This window comes from Pteropus vampyrus, unplaced genomic scaffold (assembly GCF_000151845.1).
Source record: "Pteropus vampyrus isolate Shadow unplaced genomic scaffold, Pvam_2.0 Scaffold12, whole genome shotgun sequence".
Classification (NCBI taxonomy): domain Eukaryota; kingdom Metazoa; phylum Chordata; class Mammalia; order Chiroptera; family Pteropodidae; genus Pteropus; species Pteropus vampyrus.
In genome coordinates this window covers 12,797,868-12,815,844 of record NW_011888793.1, presented here as the reverse complement: position 1 = coordinate 12,815,844, position 17,977 = coordinate 12,797,868, and the positions used below count along the sequence as shown (strand labels likewise).

The 17,977-nt window shown below is 41.6% G+C and overlaps 1 protein-coding gene across 1 annotated transcript in view; it reads left to right on the top strand.

The window, feature by feature from the left end:
• The first annotated feature begins 253 nt into the window (after positions 1 to 253).
• SLC7A14 (solute carrier family 7 member 14) overlaps positions 254 to 17,977 on the top strand; it is a 47,996-nt gene continuing 30,272 nt past the window's right edge. Inside the window, exon 1 of the mRNA XM_011380347.1 lies at positions 254 to 557. Within this exon, the coding sequence (XP_011378649.1) occupies positions 254 to 557 (304 nt within the window). The remainder of the gene's footprint in view (positions 558 to 17,977) is intronic.

Below are 17,977 nucleotides of genomic sequence, written 5' to 3'. Positions count from 1 at the left end.
GGTTCTCCCAGTGCAGTGCATGGACCTCCAATCCTGTCCCTAGGTCATGGTTTGTTTCCCACCTGGTCTCATCTTCTTTTTTCTTGTGTTTTTCCTACAGACATTCATGCCCGGGAGAAGGCCGCTTTGGGTCCCTCTGGACTTTTCCTAAAAGGGAGATCCCCGTGCACTAGATGAGTTCCAGAAGCATCCACTAAGGCTTCCATAGCCCTATTCCATCAGTTGACCTTCACTGTAACCCCTACCACTCAGGATGAGTGGCTTCCTCGCCTCCCTGGACCCCCGGCGGGTGCAGTGGGGAGCCGCCTGGTATGCTATGCACTCTAGAATCTTGCGTACCAAACCAGTAGAGTCCATGCTGGAGGGAACAGGGGCTACCACGGCACACGGCACCAAGCTGGCCCAGGTGCTCACCACTGTGGACCTGATCTCCCTTGGTGTTGGCAGCTGCGTGGGCACTGGGATGTACGTGGTATCTGGCTTGGTGGCCAAGGAAATGGCAGGACCTGGTGTCATTGTGTCCTTCATCATTGCAGCTGTTGCATCCATATTATCAGGTAAGTGTCTCGGAGCAGCAGAAGGCCTGCGGAAAGCATGCTTGCCGGGCTGTTCGTCCTACAATTCTAGAGTATTTAGTGATGAGCTGTGTGAAGTGGCAGAAGACGGGTCATCCTGCTTCCTTTGTGCTTTGACTGCCAGGGAGTTCAGGGTTACGTTTGGTTCAACTGTAGTAGCTTCCCTTTTCGCTGGTTTTTTGATACAAATAATTGTTCTGGTTCCCAGCCATCTCCAACTTCTCATTTCCCATCATGTCTTAATGGCTCTATTTTTATTATAATTCTCCCTTTCATTGGAAGATAAGTTAATTTTTTTGTGTGGTGAAAGGGAGGAGATAGCCATGATATAAATAATGAATAAAGACTAGGCAGAGTAGCAAAATGAGAAGTCAGTAAATCTAATATGATTGGTATTTGATGAGCCTCAAATTGGCACTGTGACTCTCAAAAGGAAGAAACCAAGATGAGAGATGTAAAGCCACTGCGAGACTCACATAGCAACATCTGCCACAGAACTTCAACAGACTGATATTCTACAGAGGTAGCTAAATTAGCACCTTCTCTTTTCTTCAGAAAGAATCCTTTTAAAAAATCATTGTTGTTTTTTTTTTTTAAATTAAGTACCAGGACCTAAACATTTATTATCTGTGAAACAGCTTTCCTATTTCCTTTGCCTTTCCCTCCTCTTCCGTTGTGATCTATGGTACCTTCCCAGAATGCCAGAGATAGATTAAAGAACAATTTGAAAAAGAAGGAAAAAGAAAATTTTCTGTTTTTTGGTGGTTATAATGCAAAAGCATCAGGCAGATCATGTGGTTCAATCCATGAGCGGGAGGATGTCATGGTCTTTTCAAATGTTTCGTAAGAAGTAAGAATGCTAACTTATATGGGAAGATCTGTGTACTAATACATGCCATTGCAAGAAAAGTTCTGCACTAATATTGTATATCTAGACTAAATAGTCTTCACTCATGTGGGATGCACAGACTAGGAACGTGTGACCAGAAAGTACATTGGTTTACATTTGACATTTTTGCAATTTGATGAGAAAAATATTTCCAGACTGATTTTATTTATCTCCTGTCATGGCTTATTTCCTTGTTGGTTTTACCATCTCCTTTTTCTGAAGCCATTCTCTATTATGCATGAATATCCTAATAATTGAAGTTGCTGCAGAACAGAGAATATTTTTTCCTTATAGATTAAAATAAATTATTCACCTGGATGAATTTCATGGGTATTTGAAATTCTATTAATCTGATTGCAATTATTTTCAAACTTATTTGGCAAAGAAATTATGTGGGAGAAGGTGACAGATTTTTACCACAAATTTGTAGATCTTAAAGTGTTATCACATGGAATGGCCCAGTAATGGTAGAACAAAAGGCAGACATGTAACTGGGGAGTCCCTACAGGGGTCACAGAGCCAATGGCTAAGAGTCCTCCTCAGTTAACGCAGATTGCTCAATCTTCCCCAGATCCGTCCTGTTATGGCCCATTCCCCAAACCACAATGATTCCTGAGGACGAATCACCCAAATGTTAACCTTCATGATGTCACAGTACATTTAGAAACCAGAACAAGACCCAGTCTCATTCTGCGAGGCTGCCCCCTGTCACAGCGCCCATGAGTGCTGTATAACCTAGGCTTTTCTGCTGCTCAGATGGACCTGAGCTTGGACCAGCCAGCGTTGTACAGGAGCCTGTTCCCACCAGCTGCCAAAGAGCCCTGATTGTGCACACTTCTCAGCTTTGCATTCAGTGAGGTCATGTTAACTTGAAATTGGTTATGATGGGAGTATTTATACCACAGAAATTGGCAAATGCTACAAACCAGAGTTAGTTTGTTTTCAGAGAGTTGGTTGTTTATGCCACTGAAAGCCACTGTACTGCCCAGTAACTGATGACTTCACCACTGCACCAGGCACCAAAAGAAAAGACTGCACCTTCCCCAATCAAGGACCCCTCCTCCACGTATGGCTACGTCCATAACACTTCTCTATGCTTTATGACTGATTCATCTCCTTGTCGAGGCCAGCCAGAATCCTCCTAGAGCCCCAGCCAAGGTCAAGACCAAAATAGCTTATGCCAAAGTTAGCATATTTATAGCCAGTTTCTTCAACCAGACCTCTTACTCGGTGTCACTCAACTAGAGAAAGTCCCCTCCACTGTCTTCTTTCCACTCCTATATCATCATCTCCATATTGCCTCTTCCTTGACAACTTCTCCATGTCGCAATAATCTAACTCTCTTCAACCTTCAGACTTTTTAATACATGGTCTTTTTCTCTTTCTGGCCTTAACTAAAACTTGGATCAAACTTAAAAACACTGTTGCCCTGCCACCCAATCTGGGAAGGATGTCATTCCCAGCCTCCTGGCCACTCACGAGATCAGGAGGGTCTGCCTCCCCACGGCCCTTCCAGAGCCCTGTCCTTCCACCATCACATCAAAGCTCCACCCTGTCTCACTGTAGTGTGGCCTGCAGAAAGCTACTAAACTTCTCAGAGTTCTCAGTTTTGTTTTCTTTATCTGCAAAATGGGGATAATAATAGTGCTTAACTAATGGTGCTATTATAAAGAGTAAATATGAAAATATATGCAAAGCTTTTGGCACAATGCCTGTCAGTGACAATCGCCTTCCTGAGGCTCATGCGCCCTGACTCACAATGCATACATACCCTGATGTCTTCACTTCCTCAGTCACTCCCTCTCACAGTCTTTCTCTCCAGCCCAGCTTTTGTCATAATCCCAGACAATTTGAACATCCAGGTAGCCTAGCTATAACTGGATATTGTTATGCCCATGGCCCTCGCCTCTACTGGTGCCACATCAGTCACCTTGCTCATGGTCGCACCCTGCTGTTGTCATCACCCAGAATGGCTTTGTGTCAAGAACCTTAAACTAAAACCCCACTCTCTGACCATAGCTCATTCCTTCACTATACATGATCCTAAACCTTATCAAAAATTCCCCCCTCTCCCTTGACTCCCTGTCCAACACACCGCCTCTGAAACTGCCCAGTAAAATCCATCCCATCCATCCCAGAATCTCTGCCTTCTCAGGTCTGCACCTAGGTAAACAAGAGCTCTTGGAAAAGGTCACTCAACCCCACAGAGTTGTGGTCTCCAGCCTCCCTCTGCCGGGCCCATGAGTTCTTTCACTTGCCCTTTGTCAAATCTTCTCAATGAGTTTTCTACACTTTCACTGCTCTCTTCAAGCCCCGCTCCATGCATAGTTCCTAACTTAGAGCAGACAACCTTTATTCCTTGAAGATAACTGCCATGAGCTCCCTAAACATTCCACCACCAAATCCATATCCAATCATCACCCACACTTGCCACCTTTCCTCTCATTCCAGAAGGTAAAATGCCCTCACTTTCAGTTCTTTGTTCCCTTAACTCTATCATCGTCTACTCTCAACAGTCCCCCTTTCCAATTGTATCTTCAGCCTCTCCTCAACAGTCTTATTCCCCTAGTCAAGTCTCTCCTATTCTAAAATATAATTCTTCATTCTCTTCTATCAACTTCCAATCTTTCTCCTCTCCTCATTCAAACTCCTCAAGAATTCTCATTGATGGCTCTTAACCTCCGTTTCATTCTTCATCCTGCTACTTTCTGGCTTCTGCCCCCACTATTTAATGAAACTAACCTAAATGAGGTCACCAATGACATCCTCTTTGCCAAGTCTTATAGATATTTTTTAGAACTTATGTCACTGGAACTCTTGAAACATTTTATATTCTCTAGTTTATTCTCTTCATAACTCTGATCATTTCTTCTCTGTCTCCTTCATGTCTTCCCTTTCTCTACTTTTTCTTTAAATGTTGGTGTTTCTCACTCTACATTCTCTCTAAGATAATTATGTTCTCTCTCATGGTTTCAACTGCCATCGTTAACCCCACGCTTATATTGATTCATACCTCAGCCATATACATGTCCTCCAAGCTTCACACTGCCTACCAAACATCTCCATCTGGATGTTCCAAACATAGCTTCATTCAACATATTCCAAAGGTATCCTCTTCCTCCACACCAGGTTCTCTTTCTATTCATTCTCTCTCTCCTCTCTCTCTCTCTCTCTCTCTCTCTCTCTCTCTCCCTCTCTCTCTCTCATCTGGTATCCACATATCAAACATCAATGAAAGACTCTGATTGGCTTTTGTTAGGTCAGGTGTTCACTTTTATATTGCTAGAATATTAAGATAAACACAGCTAACACCTTTGCTAATAGATGCCTAGCAGAGTGTACTAAATCAACTGCCCATTTAAGATTCATGGTTAAAAAATTTGAAGGTGAGTCCAGTCTCCAGAGTCTGCACTTATCTTCAGGATAAATGTCTGCTTGGTTGCAAGAGTGGAGTAAATAAAACGTTGAGATTAACGGGGTTTAGCTTTTTCGAGGCAGAGAGGAAAAAGCAATGAGGTTAGGGGTGTTTTCCAAGGAAACAGTGCAGGACCACACAGTCTAGGTTGAAAGTGAGAACATGAGAGTAGTAGAGATTCATGAGAAGTGGTAAGGTCAATGGAGATAGGTGCTCTCAATGAGTCCAGGAAATTAAAATATTGAAAAAGTGTGCTAGAAGAGTATAAATGAAGTCAAAGAGTGGGATGTTTGAAATTAAGATTTCAGAAGTGGTACAGTAATGAGTAATGTTAATTTTAGATTTGAAAACTGGCTCAGCCACTGACCTGTGAAATCTTAGCAAGTTCCATAAGTTCTCTGAGCCTCACCTTCTCCACTTTGAAAATGGTCATAGTAATAATACTTACTAGAGTTGTGAAGACTAAATGAGATGTCTATAAAGTGCCTAGTACAATGCCTGATATATAGTACTAAATAAGTGGTTATTACTGTTTGGTGCCAAGTTCCACATTAGGAGTTTGACATATGTTATCATATTTAAAACTCATAATATCTCTTCAAAGTAGGTTTTATTGTCTGCAGTTTTACATGTGAAGAAATTAAAATTTAAATAACAGAACCTAGATTCAAATTTGTTATGCCAACAATATCTTTCTACCTTGACTATGAATTTAAATCACTTGGGCAACTTTTTTTCTAAATAACAAATTGGGGAAGGCGGAGTTAGCTTTATTGAGTTATAATTACATACAACAAAATTTACCCTTTTAAATATACAAATCTATGACTTTGACTAACACATACAATTGTGAAATTCCTACCACAATCAAGATACGGAAAGTCCCATCACTCTCCAAATAATTCTTTCATGTTACATCTTTGTATTTTTTCTCTCCTCCCTCCCTCAACCCCTGGCAACTACTTGTCATATAAATGGAATTATTCAGTATATAAGCTTCTGAGTTTGGTTTCTTTCACTTAATATGATGCAACATAAATTCATATTGTTCATATCAGTGGGTTGTGCCATTTTATTTCTGAATAGAATCCCCTCGTATGGATATACCACGGCTTGCTTATCCATTTACTAGTTGAATGACAATTGGGTTATTTCCAATCTGGGGTCATTATGAATAAAGCCATTAATAAATATTTGTATACAAGTTTTATGTGAACACAGGTTGTCATTTCTCTTGAATAAATACCTAGAAGTGGCATTTTTGGTCTTTGTGGCAAGCTTTATAGTACACTGGCAAACATTTTTCCAAAGTAGCTGTATTATTTTTCATTCTCACCCTCTATAAGTGAGAGTTCCAATTGCTCTGTACCTTGCCAGCACTCACAATTGTCATGTGTTGTTTTTTTTTGTAATTGTTTTGTTTGTTTGCCATTTTAAAAGTTATATTGCAATGATATCTCAATGTGGTTTTAATTTCATTTTCTTAATTACTAATATTTTGAACATCTTTTTCTGTGTTTATTTGTCATTCATCTGTCTTCTCTGGGGAAGTGTCTGTTCAAATGTTTTACCCATTTTTTATTTGGGTCTTCATTTTCTTATTGTTGACTTTTAAGAGTTCTTTATACATTCTGGATATGAGACCTTTATTAGATATGTGTTTTCGCAAATATTTTCTCCCCATTTATGGCTCATCTTTGAATTCTTTCAATTTCTTTTTAAAAATACTAATGCTCAGGCTCCACCCAGATATCCTAATTCAATTGGACTGGGGTAGAACCCAGGGGTTGGTATTTTTTTTAAGTTCTCCAGAGGATTTAAATGTGCAGCCAGAGTTAAGAACTACTCTGTGATGGGAACCAAAACCTACCTTCTCTGCAGCCATGACCTACAAGAAGAGGAAACGTATGTTAGGATAGAAACGATCTGGCCAACAGGTTTTTATGGGATTTTCTTAGCCTTGTGGCATCATCCCCTATGCCATGTAAACCAGCTTATAACATGAAACAAATCTGATGAGGAGAGAGAACCGCTTTCTCTACAATTTGACAAGATCCAAAGTTAAAATAACTTTCTAAGTTCCTCCTACCAGTCCTGCATCTACACCAGAACTGCCCACAGCCCTATCGCAGTGGAAGGAAACTTCAGATGCAGGAGCTTGTGCTATAACCTTTACCCTTTGTCCAAAATGTCTTATCCACACTTTAATAGCTCCGCAACCATAACCAGACCCCAAGCCCATTACCAAACCTGAAAAAGTCCTTTCATATATACCAGATGAAGTAAACTAGGTGGGGAAATTGTTTTTCTTCCTAGTTCCTATCTATAGCCTTGTTGAGAGACTGAGGGATGGAGGCAAGATGGTTTACAGAAATTCTCTAATTCACTTGGCTAGGATAAAACACAAAGCAAAGCTCTCATGCCAGAGATATCTGACAGTTAAAAGCAACCTTCCCCAGGAGGCTCCTATGAACTTGAGTTTGTATGAAGGATTGCCAGTTTAATTTTTTTCTAAGTTTATTTCCAGTTCTCTTTTAATATTATTAAAATTGAAACTCAGAGAGAATATAGGTCTGAATGACTCTTAAGTTTATTCACTTTCTATAACAACCCTCTAAGTCCATATCTCAAATGGTTTTGGTAAGGATTAAATGACAGTATGTATACACAACATCGGTCCCCTGCCTGGTTCACAATGCCAGTAATTTTTATCACCTACTCATAATAAATAGTTGGCAAAAATCTAGTAACATATAGTCCAGTAAAGATGTGGTGGGTACCCACCATATACCAGTCCTGGGAGAGCACCAAAAATAAATAAGAATTATCTCTACCCTAAAGGACTCATTGCTTATTAATGGGTCTTTTATGAACACCAAACCTAGCAAGTAACTATGAATATAGTAGTAATAATAGTAATAGTAGCAGAAGCAGCTACCATTTATTGAGCACTTACTATGTACTAAAAGAGTTCTAAGTGCTTAGCACATTGTTTTGCTTAAACCTCACAAAAGCCCTATGTGATAAGTGGTATTATCATCCTCGTATTAAAGATGAGAAAGCAAAAGCTTCTGAAAAGTTTGGCAACTTGCTTAAGACTACTGCTTAAGAAGTGACAGAGCAAGAAATAGAGTGAAAGCAAGGAATAGAGTGACTCCAGAGCCCACTCTTTACTCTCTTTCTAATTCTGCTACTATATTAGCAGATAAGGATTAGGTTCAATTGCATACAATAGAAAACTAAAAACGAGAAATAACTTCACTTGTCTTTATGTAAAAGAAATCTGAAGGGAGGCTGCTATTGTGCTCCCATAGTCATAGGGACTAAGGCTATTTGATCTTTCTGCCCTACCATCCAGATGCTTGGCTTCCATCCTCAAGGTGACTTCAAGATCCAAAATGGCTGCTGGAGCTCCAGTCAGTATGTCTCAGTTCCAGAAGGCAGGAAAAAGAACAGAAAGTTGAGGCAGGTCATTTCCCACATCTTTGTCCCCTTTATAAAAAGCTTACTCATAAGTCTGTCCCTACAACTTCTACTAACATTGGCTAAAACCTGGATACTCAGCCACAACAATCGAGGCTGATAAATGCAGTCTTCTGACTGGTTATATTGCCAATCTCAGTATTACAGAGATTCTGTTGATGGGAAAGAAAATGGAAACTGGCTGTCACTGCCAGATCTACAATGGATGCACAACCCTTAAGCCCTCCAGTTTGCTGAGGTCAAACTGTTCTGAAATATTTAAGTAAAATTTGTTTTGATTCCCAGTAACGCACAAATAGAAAATCTAGAGCCCCTAGGGAGTTGTGAGGCTTCCTTTCTCCCAGCTCTTCCAATTCTAAATGTCTATTTCTACAGAGTCTGTGTCTCCAGCCTGCATTTCGCTTCCAGATGTCCCTTTTCTTCACCTCACCATCCAGCTAGATGACACCCAGATCCTTCCTCCTCTAAATATCAGGAAGGCAAGATTGTATGTGCAGTGGACTTTATGGAAAGTTTGGGCCAGAGATGGAAGATACAATGCAGTCCATTCCAACAGACAGCAAGCTTACAATTAAATATAAGACATTCCAATTCTCCCTGCTTTTAGAGAATGGCCACCAACCCTCTCTTCTTGGCTCTAGCCTCCAGCCCCACTGATGGGCAGCCGTCTTCCTTCAAACTCCCTAGCCTGTTCATTGTCAAGCTCAAAGACTCTCGTCCATATCTTATCCAGAGCAGTTTGTATATGGCTATCTCACGTTCATCCTGGCCATTCTTCAAAATCTATTATCTTCTAAACAAAATGGTCCATCAAGATATTTCACTAAATGAAACAGGTTCTTAGAGAAGAGATTTGGGGGCTAAGACAAGAAGGTCAGATACTATTCCATAGGCACTGAGAAGTTCAGTGACATGACCAGATCTGTATTTTAGTAACAGTGAGGAGCGAAGAGGGCTGGAGAAGCTGGTTATGTGCATACTGTATAGAACAGGCAAGAGATTGTGAGGTCCCAGGCCCTGACCGTGGACATCAAAAAGAAGCTTAGGATGGAGAGGATTCGGGCATGGGTGGATGAGGAAGGCTGAGTGGAAAAGATATGTGCTTTCTCTAGTTCATAATAAATGAGAATGTTTTTGAAATACTGTCATTAGAATGATGGATTTACAACACCATTCTGGTGACAGACAGTGAAAGTAGAAACAGGAAACACTAGTATAGAGGATCCCCACAGAATACCAAGAGGAGGAGTAAACTAACCCTGTGGGCAGGACACTGCGTATGGTGCTGTCAAGTAGCACCTCCTTTCCACTCTCACCAACCCGGTGGAGGGAGGGGTGACTTTAGTTCCACCCTCAGATGAGGAGCCAGACAGTCAGAGGTTAAAGTAACTTTTTGAGAAGCAGACAGATATTTAGTGGCAGAGCCAGAACTAAAATCTAAGACTAGTAGACTCCAAAACTCATGGTCCTCTCTTCCAGCAAGCCTCCTCTGAGATCTTCGAAGTCAGTATTTCTCACTAAATGTGGATTAATAAATGCAATCAATGAGAAGGATCTAAAAGACAATAAAGAATCACCACACTGAGCGGCATTCTGCTTGGCACTCTTAGTTTATGGTTTAGCACTAGTGTTTGTAATTCATATTTCCTACCATCCTCATTTGTTCTTTAGCATCTTCTAATTCATTATCAGGTAACTGAATCCCTGGGGAGGTGGTAAGGGAAGCAGAGCTCTGTCAAACAGATGGCTTTCCCCCAGGTGAGGCTCCCAAGCTCCTCCCTGGGCTGGTTCTGTGGACGTTCGCAAAGCTTAAGCAGAGTCTCCCCATTCCTGTATTCATCTCATGTCAGATTTTCATGATCGAGGAAGATTTGTAAAGATTCAGAGTCTATCTAGTTAGTCTAGTGAGTTTATTTGTTTTGTTTTTCAGAACAAACCAATTTCCCCTCCTCAAACCGAAGCCAGACTTAAGAGGTGAACACCAGGAGGATCGGTCCTTTCGCAACCTATTCAATGATCTAAATCACTCCTTCATTCCACAAATTTGCGGTTATTTGTTCCCCCAAATATATCTGAGAACTGCTTAGAACCACCGTACTGGGGGGTGGGAAAGGCAGAAACATTGAGAGGGTGGGGAGGAAGTGCACACCAGTCTTCAAGCCTCTGAAGATGAGCTCTCCAAAATAGTGTCCAAATACACAGCTACATGTTGAAATTTTAATAATGATAGCAGCTATCCCTGATGTTTATAAAGCCTCTAAGCCATAACTTATTAAACACTCCCTAAATGTTAGGCATTGTTATTATTACTATTGTTTTTATGATTATTAGACAAAAACTATGCCCTAGGCACTGTGCATACATCAACTCATTTAATCCTCTCAAACTCTCTGCTTGGTAGATATCAGTGTTCCCATTTTGTGGTGAATCATAATAGCTAAATCACTGGGGACTTATAATGTGCCTGGCGCTAGCTGAACACCAATGACATAACCCTTTCAACAAATCCTACAAAATAAGTGCCATTATTACACTCATTTTGCAGATAACAAAACCAGGGCTCTCAGAGGTTAGGTGACTTGTCCAGAACCACAAGGCAGTCAGTGGCAAAGGCCGAGTCTGCCTTGAATTCTGCTTAGCTCCAGAGACTATTATTCCCAAGCTGCTTCATGCAGACACATACACCCCAAAACTTAAAAACTTGCTGAAAAGAATCAAACGAATCAAGGAAACTTTTGCTCTTATTGGGGTTTCAAAAGAGCCTACCGCTCACTCTATTATACTAATTAGGAGAGCACTTTTCTAGCTCAAAACTTCTATAACCCAGGTCACAGAAATGACTTCTAAGCTCGGCACCTTTCTGTCACCTGTCAGCAGTGAGAAGGGTGTTGTGAAGTGCATGTAGCTCCTCTATACAGGGCTGATTGACAGCCCTGTAGGAAGGCTGTCAGTTACCAGTTCAGAGAAGGCGAACATATTTTTATAGAAACTTGCAAGTTTCTCAAATTGCTAATTGTGAAAATGAGTTCCCTCCTGCAAACCCAGGAGAACCGGGGCTTCTTTCACATTTTCTACAGCACCTGGTAGAGTGAACAGTACATCCCAAGAGTGCCTAGCATGCTGGCCACTTGCCCTGGGCTCAGCATGGCAGAGGTGCTGAGGAAGGCAGGAAAGAACTTCAAGACAAAGAGCTTGGCATCGATGCGAAGAAACAAGACAGGCACACGTGAAACGCTTGTGCTGCAAGAGACAGTAGGGTCTAGGTCAGAGGTCAGGACACCTGAGATCTAGTTCCAGCTCTGTCCCTCAGCAGCTTGGGACCCTTGGGCAAGTCATTCACATTTCTTGACCTCAATTTTCCCTCTGTAAAATGAAGAGTTTCAATTACATTTTCTGTATGAGTTAGGGTAGAAAAAGAACCCAAAGAGGGGGAAAATTTATAAAGAAATATCCAATGTCTCAACTCCCCATGGCCACCACACACACACACACACACACACACACACACACACACACACACACATGCACACACGCACGTGCATTTCCCAACCCTATATAGCAATGAGTCCCTGTAGCTGATCTCCCTCACATCAAGCCTTGCTCTGCCATTTACTACTTGCATGACTTGCAAAATGTACCTAACCTAGAGCTTCCCAAAAATTATAGATGTGCCAATATGTTGATTCCTCAGCCTTCAGGGCAGCTGGGAAGTGGCCAAGGCCCCAGGCTAGTCACCTCTACCTGTGAGCATCCTTGCCCCTTTACACATGACATCCTTCCCATATCCATACAAATACTATTATTCTCTAAGTCTGTTATATCAGATGAAAAAGATTGAGAAGTCCTGATAACCTGTCCAGATCTTGGATTCATCATCAGTAAATGGAAATAACATTAGCCTTTTCATCATAACCGTCTTGGGAAGATTAAGATCATGTATGTAAAGTGCTCAGTATAACTGAAGTGCATAGTTAATGCTCAGTAATGTTTGTTCTTGCTATTAGCACAGCTGCTGTGACTACTGGCCAGGTCTCCAACTTAACAAGGCTAGGTGTGTCCTTAAAGCAAACAAGCAGCCCTGGTTCAGGTTCTGAAACCTCTCAGTACATACCTAGCAAAAGACCCAGCAGGTCTGCCTCCTGCTCACTCTTTTTCCAATGAAACTTGTGCAAAGATCATACTTTTACTTTTGAAGGTATTTGCCCAAGAGGAATTACCATCCCTACCGGGACAGCCCTTTTCAAAAAAGCTGTGCTTCAAAACATAAATAGGCTGTGGGGCAGAAAACAAGCAAATAAATACATATAATAATTGCAACTTGTGCTCAGTGCTATAAGAAAATGAATCGAAGTACCATCACAAAGTACTCTCTCTGAACAAGTAATATTTAAGCAGTCTCAACTCTGTACACTGAAATAAGTGCTAGATATGTGTAAGGCGCAATGGACATGGAACGGCCACTTGAGACAGGAGTGCTGATGGAAACCCATGAAGAGAAGTTATGCCAAGCACGAGCCCTCACCCTTAGAGACCTGGTACAAAGCAGACTTTGTGCCTAGAGTCTAAATGGCTGACCACAGCTGCTCAGGAGCTTTGCACGTGTCAGCCCATTTGCTCTGAACATTCATGCCCCTCCTCACATTGCTAGGTCACAGAGGCTGGTACTAAGGGACCATGGCTATCGAGGGAATCGGAGAGGTCCTGGAAAATTCCACTGGCCCTGGCCAGGGGGTGATATCACCAAAGCAAAGTGTGTGAGCAGAGAAAAGAGCTAAGGGGAGAACTTTGTTAAATGGCTATCAAAAGAGGTGAAAATAAGAAGCAACAAAGAAGAAAGAAAAAATGTGGGCAGAGGAGTAGGAGTAGAATTGAAGGAAGAGCAGCTCTTTATACAAGGGAACGAAGGTGTAAGCATTGGTGTCACAAGCTGCAGAAATACTCATAAAAGGTCATTCAAGTTGATAGCCTATGGGTTGGAAGTGGCCGTTTCTGGGATGTAGTATAAGCAGACATTACAATGCAAAGGGTAATAGGCATGGAGAAGAGGGAACAGCAAGCAACAGAATGAATCTTTGATTTAACAACCCAAGAAATGCATTCATCCTGGACCCAGTCTGTACTGTGCTTTTCTGAGTGCCAGCGAGTGGCTGTATGTGTGTGAAAAGCAATGATTTGCTAATATGCATTACAAATGTTTCATACTGTGCTTCACCACTGTCCATTTTCATGGATCTGGACCAAAACAAATTCCTTTGCGAAGCAGTCGAAAACATATATACATATATGGGTACATTTACATGTATATGTACATACGTATATATACACAAGCATATCTTTAGATCCTATCAACTCTTTACGGACTTTCTATCTTGTAATAAATTTAATAGCCCTTGGCTATATTTATTTATTTTGAAACTTTATTTTTGAAGACCCCAGCTTATAATTTCTCAGGCTTTTTAAGAAAATACCCAATTTAATGAATTTCTCTTAAATATGAAACATAGATACAAATGCCTGCTCCTTTGCAAACATTTCTAAGAATGTTTTCATTATGAGAGCACTCGATACTATAAACCCGCCTGGAGTACTTGATGTTTGCCTTGGAGGAATTCCTCTTTCAAGAAGCCACCAACATATCTAAGGGAGTCGCTATTCACTGTACAAGAGTTGTCTTGCAGCAAAGTCAGCTCATATCCCACCGTCACCATTGCACTGCCACTTGGAAACAATCCATCAGGATCATCTAGTTGAGAACTTTAGAAAGAACAGTAACCAGCATATCCTTGTCAGCTGTGCACAGACCCTGTACACAGTACCGTTTACCGAGCACACGGCATCCTTCCATCCTCATAGACCAGTAGGTGGCAACACTTACTCCTTAAAATACAAATTTCATATTTATACCCACAGAAGGCCAAATTCTTCTAGAGTTTTGAGAGCCAAGGAGTAGAAAGCGGCAGGGGAGAAGGACAGAGGTGAAAGTGGCAGGTGTTTGTATGGGAAGAGGGAGCTGAACTAGAAGTAGGAGCAGTAACCGAATCCCCATACCCAAAAGATTCTCTCCAACAATCTCCTAAATCCCTGGTTTCTGGCTCTGCACCACCCTCCTTGTGTGCTTTGGAAAGAAGTCAAGATGGCACCCCTCTTATGAGGGGTGTCTAATGTCTCTGAGAAGGTCCTCAGAGAGCAAATCCAGGCCCACAAAAGATTCTCTGTGGCGCACCCTCCTGGCATCTACTGGGAATGCAGCCTATCCCTGTGGAATCGAGGATACCACACAGGGCTCAGGTGTGTTCTCCTGACGCTACCTTTACCTCTGTTCATTGTATTCTCAGAGCAAGGGAGTCATGGCCTGGTCCATTCACAGAAGCTTCTTAGGTCTATCACCTCCGTCAGTGCCACTTTCATCTGCTTTAGAAATGGGGGCACCGCCTACTCCTGGAGGGTGATCAGCTACAAAATATTTGGGTGAGAGAATTGCTGGTTGTCACTTCAACGTCCACTCTCCTTTTCTTTCTGCACAAAGCCTTTTTACTCCAGTTAAGCGTGAGCTAGAAAACAGGAAATTTCTCTTCACCTCACAATTTCTAACTAGATTTGTGGAATAGACAAGATGTTTCTAGATTAAAGATTTAAAACCTAGGAAGAAACTTTTCCATGTTCTGTTTTAGAAGTGAATTGAGCACACATAGGGTTTGGTCCAGACTTCAGATAATTTCTGACATCCCTGCCAGTGCTGAGTCTGCGAAAACATCAGCCAATAGTACTTGCTTCCAACCTCTTTTATCCCACTTCTGAGGCAAAGGCTCTTGTATAAACATTCCAGAGGCTACTGCTAAGTAAAGCTCTCTGAGATTCCTTTTCCTTGCATGTAATAATAGCCATAGCTCCCACTGGAGGAGGAGCTACTGTATGCTGGGAACCATATATGTATTCCTGAAGATCTGTAGCAGCCTGCACAGTAGACATCATCATCACCATTTTGCAGTTGGGGAAACTAAAGCTTAGTTTTAATTAGACGACTTGCTCAAGGCTACAGTTGGTAATAATTTTAGTTGCTATTTATTAAGCATGTGCTGTGTTCCAGGCACTAGGCAACATGGTTTATGTGCGTTATCTCTCCTTAGAGGCTGTGTGGCACCTCACTGCCTGTCCTAGAGCAAAGAGGGGCTGCTTATAGAGGTCTCAGCATTCCCTCACTGCTCATCTGAACATCAGATGAGGAACCGTATGTAATAGGCTTGGCACAGGTAGATGACAAAATCATGCCTTTGCTCTTCTCTTTTGTAAAGTCTTTTCCCCTCCAAGGTTGCTTTTGGCATTAACTGAGGTCTTCTCCATATAAATGTTAAGAGTAGAAAAAAGGCAGTGCCAGCCTCTCTGCCCCCCGGGTAATGAAGAGGGCCAGGTCTGAATGGGAAGATGGCCTCAGGGAACAGCTACCCCTGTAAATGCTTCTGTTGGAAACAACCACATGCGCATTATTATTATTACCATCTTCATCATCATGTGATAAAGCAATGAAGTAGAACAATGTGCATTAATGAAAGTTAACAATAGCGGGACCACACAAAATGATACTCAAATTCATCATATTATGGAAACTGTTATGGATCGAACATCGAGTCTCCAATAACCTCTAAATATTTTCATAGAGGGAGATGTAGAGAAGGGAGTAAATAGTCTGGTCACATTTAATCAGCAAATTATTAAACTTCCTTGACTTGTTTCAGGGTTCACATCTCTGACCACACGGACAGCTTCTTTCCTTCCTGTTTATATGTTGATATATTGGCCCTGCGGTTTGGGGAACTTTAGAGTTCTCTATTCCCTCCCCAACTGTAATTGGAGCCCTGTCAGGTTTAGTAACTAATGGTATCACACACACCCTGATTAAAGATGCCATCCATCCCCTAAACACAGGCTCCTACTGTCCACCCAGGGCCTGCTTTGGCAGAAAAATTATGTCTCTTCTTAGACGCAAAGAAACATAGGCAGCCCCAGACAAATTGCTTTTCTTCCAGACACATTTGTAAAAATTGCCTGGGCTTCACTGACAGGTGAGTGGCCAAGGTTGCTCAGGGAGAAGAGACAGTAGCAGTGAGAGGGGAGGGAGAGAGAGCTTGATAGATTAATCCCTGAAAAAGAAACCTTCAATTTTCTGGGCTAATCAAGAACATTGGGAAGAGGACATCAGTGTGGATAACAGGGTCCCGTAGCATATGATAGGGACCTAAATAGATGATTCTCAGGATTCAAAAGCCTGCTTCTCAAGGAGAACAGCCGTGGTGGGGACACTTCATCACCCACCACCTTGAATTCAATGTCGAAGAGAAAGAAAATATTCCCAAGAGAATTCACACTTTATTTCTCTCTGAGGTCCTGTGATTTCTCCTTATACCCCACTCTCAATCTACATTTGAGCAATAGTAGCAACCATAGCAATAATATATGACATTTCTTAGTCCTGCTGTGAATTTACAAATGAAACAAAGATGCTTTAAGAAGACTAAGAAAATGAGAAGGAAATGAGTATTAACCATTTCAGCAAAATGCTATATTTGGTGAGGACTTTCTTAAAGATATGTTTGGGCCTAAGTGGTGAATTGCACTGGTGTAGTCCAACAGTTGATTCTATCCTATGTCTGGGAGATGACAGATAATTGACACTCAGGAGGCACTGCCTTCATGGTTGAGGAATCAGTGACCTCATCCTTTTGCCAAATCAGTTCACCTGAACCTTCCTTCCTCCTCAGTATGAAGTATTATAGATACAGTATTTTCAAAATAACTCATCACGCCTGATGTCTGCAACTCATGCCCATCACACAAAGCAAGACCTTCTGAGAGTGACCCTCTTAACAACACTCAAGACATTATTGATCCCAGAGGCCTGAATGAAACCTCAGAGCGGGCAAATTGTTTTCTTGGACACCCCCTCCTCTTCCTCTCATGTCTCCTGATATTTTCTTTCCCTTTGAACAGTCCTGGCTGTCCAAAGATCTTTCTTCAAAACTCAATTCTGCAGCTTTAAAGCAGTTCATGCATTTCCCGCCCACCCTCTGCAACCAAATCTATCTTCCTGTTTTATTTTAATTGTTGGTTTTCTGGTCTGTCTTCTCTAGCAGACCATAAGACCCACAAAAAAAGGATAATATTCTTTTTGTTCATCTTTTAATCATTAAAGGTTAACATAGAATCATAGAGATGGTACGTTATGAATGGTTTGGATGAATGAATGAATTTAAAGCTCTTTGAACGGGATATTCAGAGACCTCTGGTCTAGCCCCAGCTCCGTTATTAATTGAATATGCACTTTCAGGTCTGGGGCTCAGTTGCATCATCTATGAGATAAGAGAATAAACCCAGTGAAAAGTTGACACCCTTTCCCAAGCCATGTGAGTCCACAGAGGAGGGTTAGGGGCTTTGGGGACGTGTGGGATGAGGAAAACCCTGGACAGGCCAGCCTCAAGTCTCCTGCCCCTCTTTAAAAGAGCTACCTCGCTCTTACTTATTTATGTATTAGGCTCTCAAATAAGACTGCCTGCAAAGAGGGTTTTACAACCAAGACAAAGCTTTAAAACTATAGAAATAGATAAACTGTCCAGTCCTTTT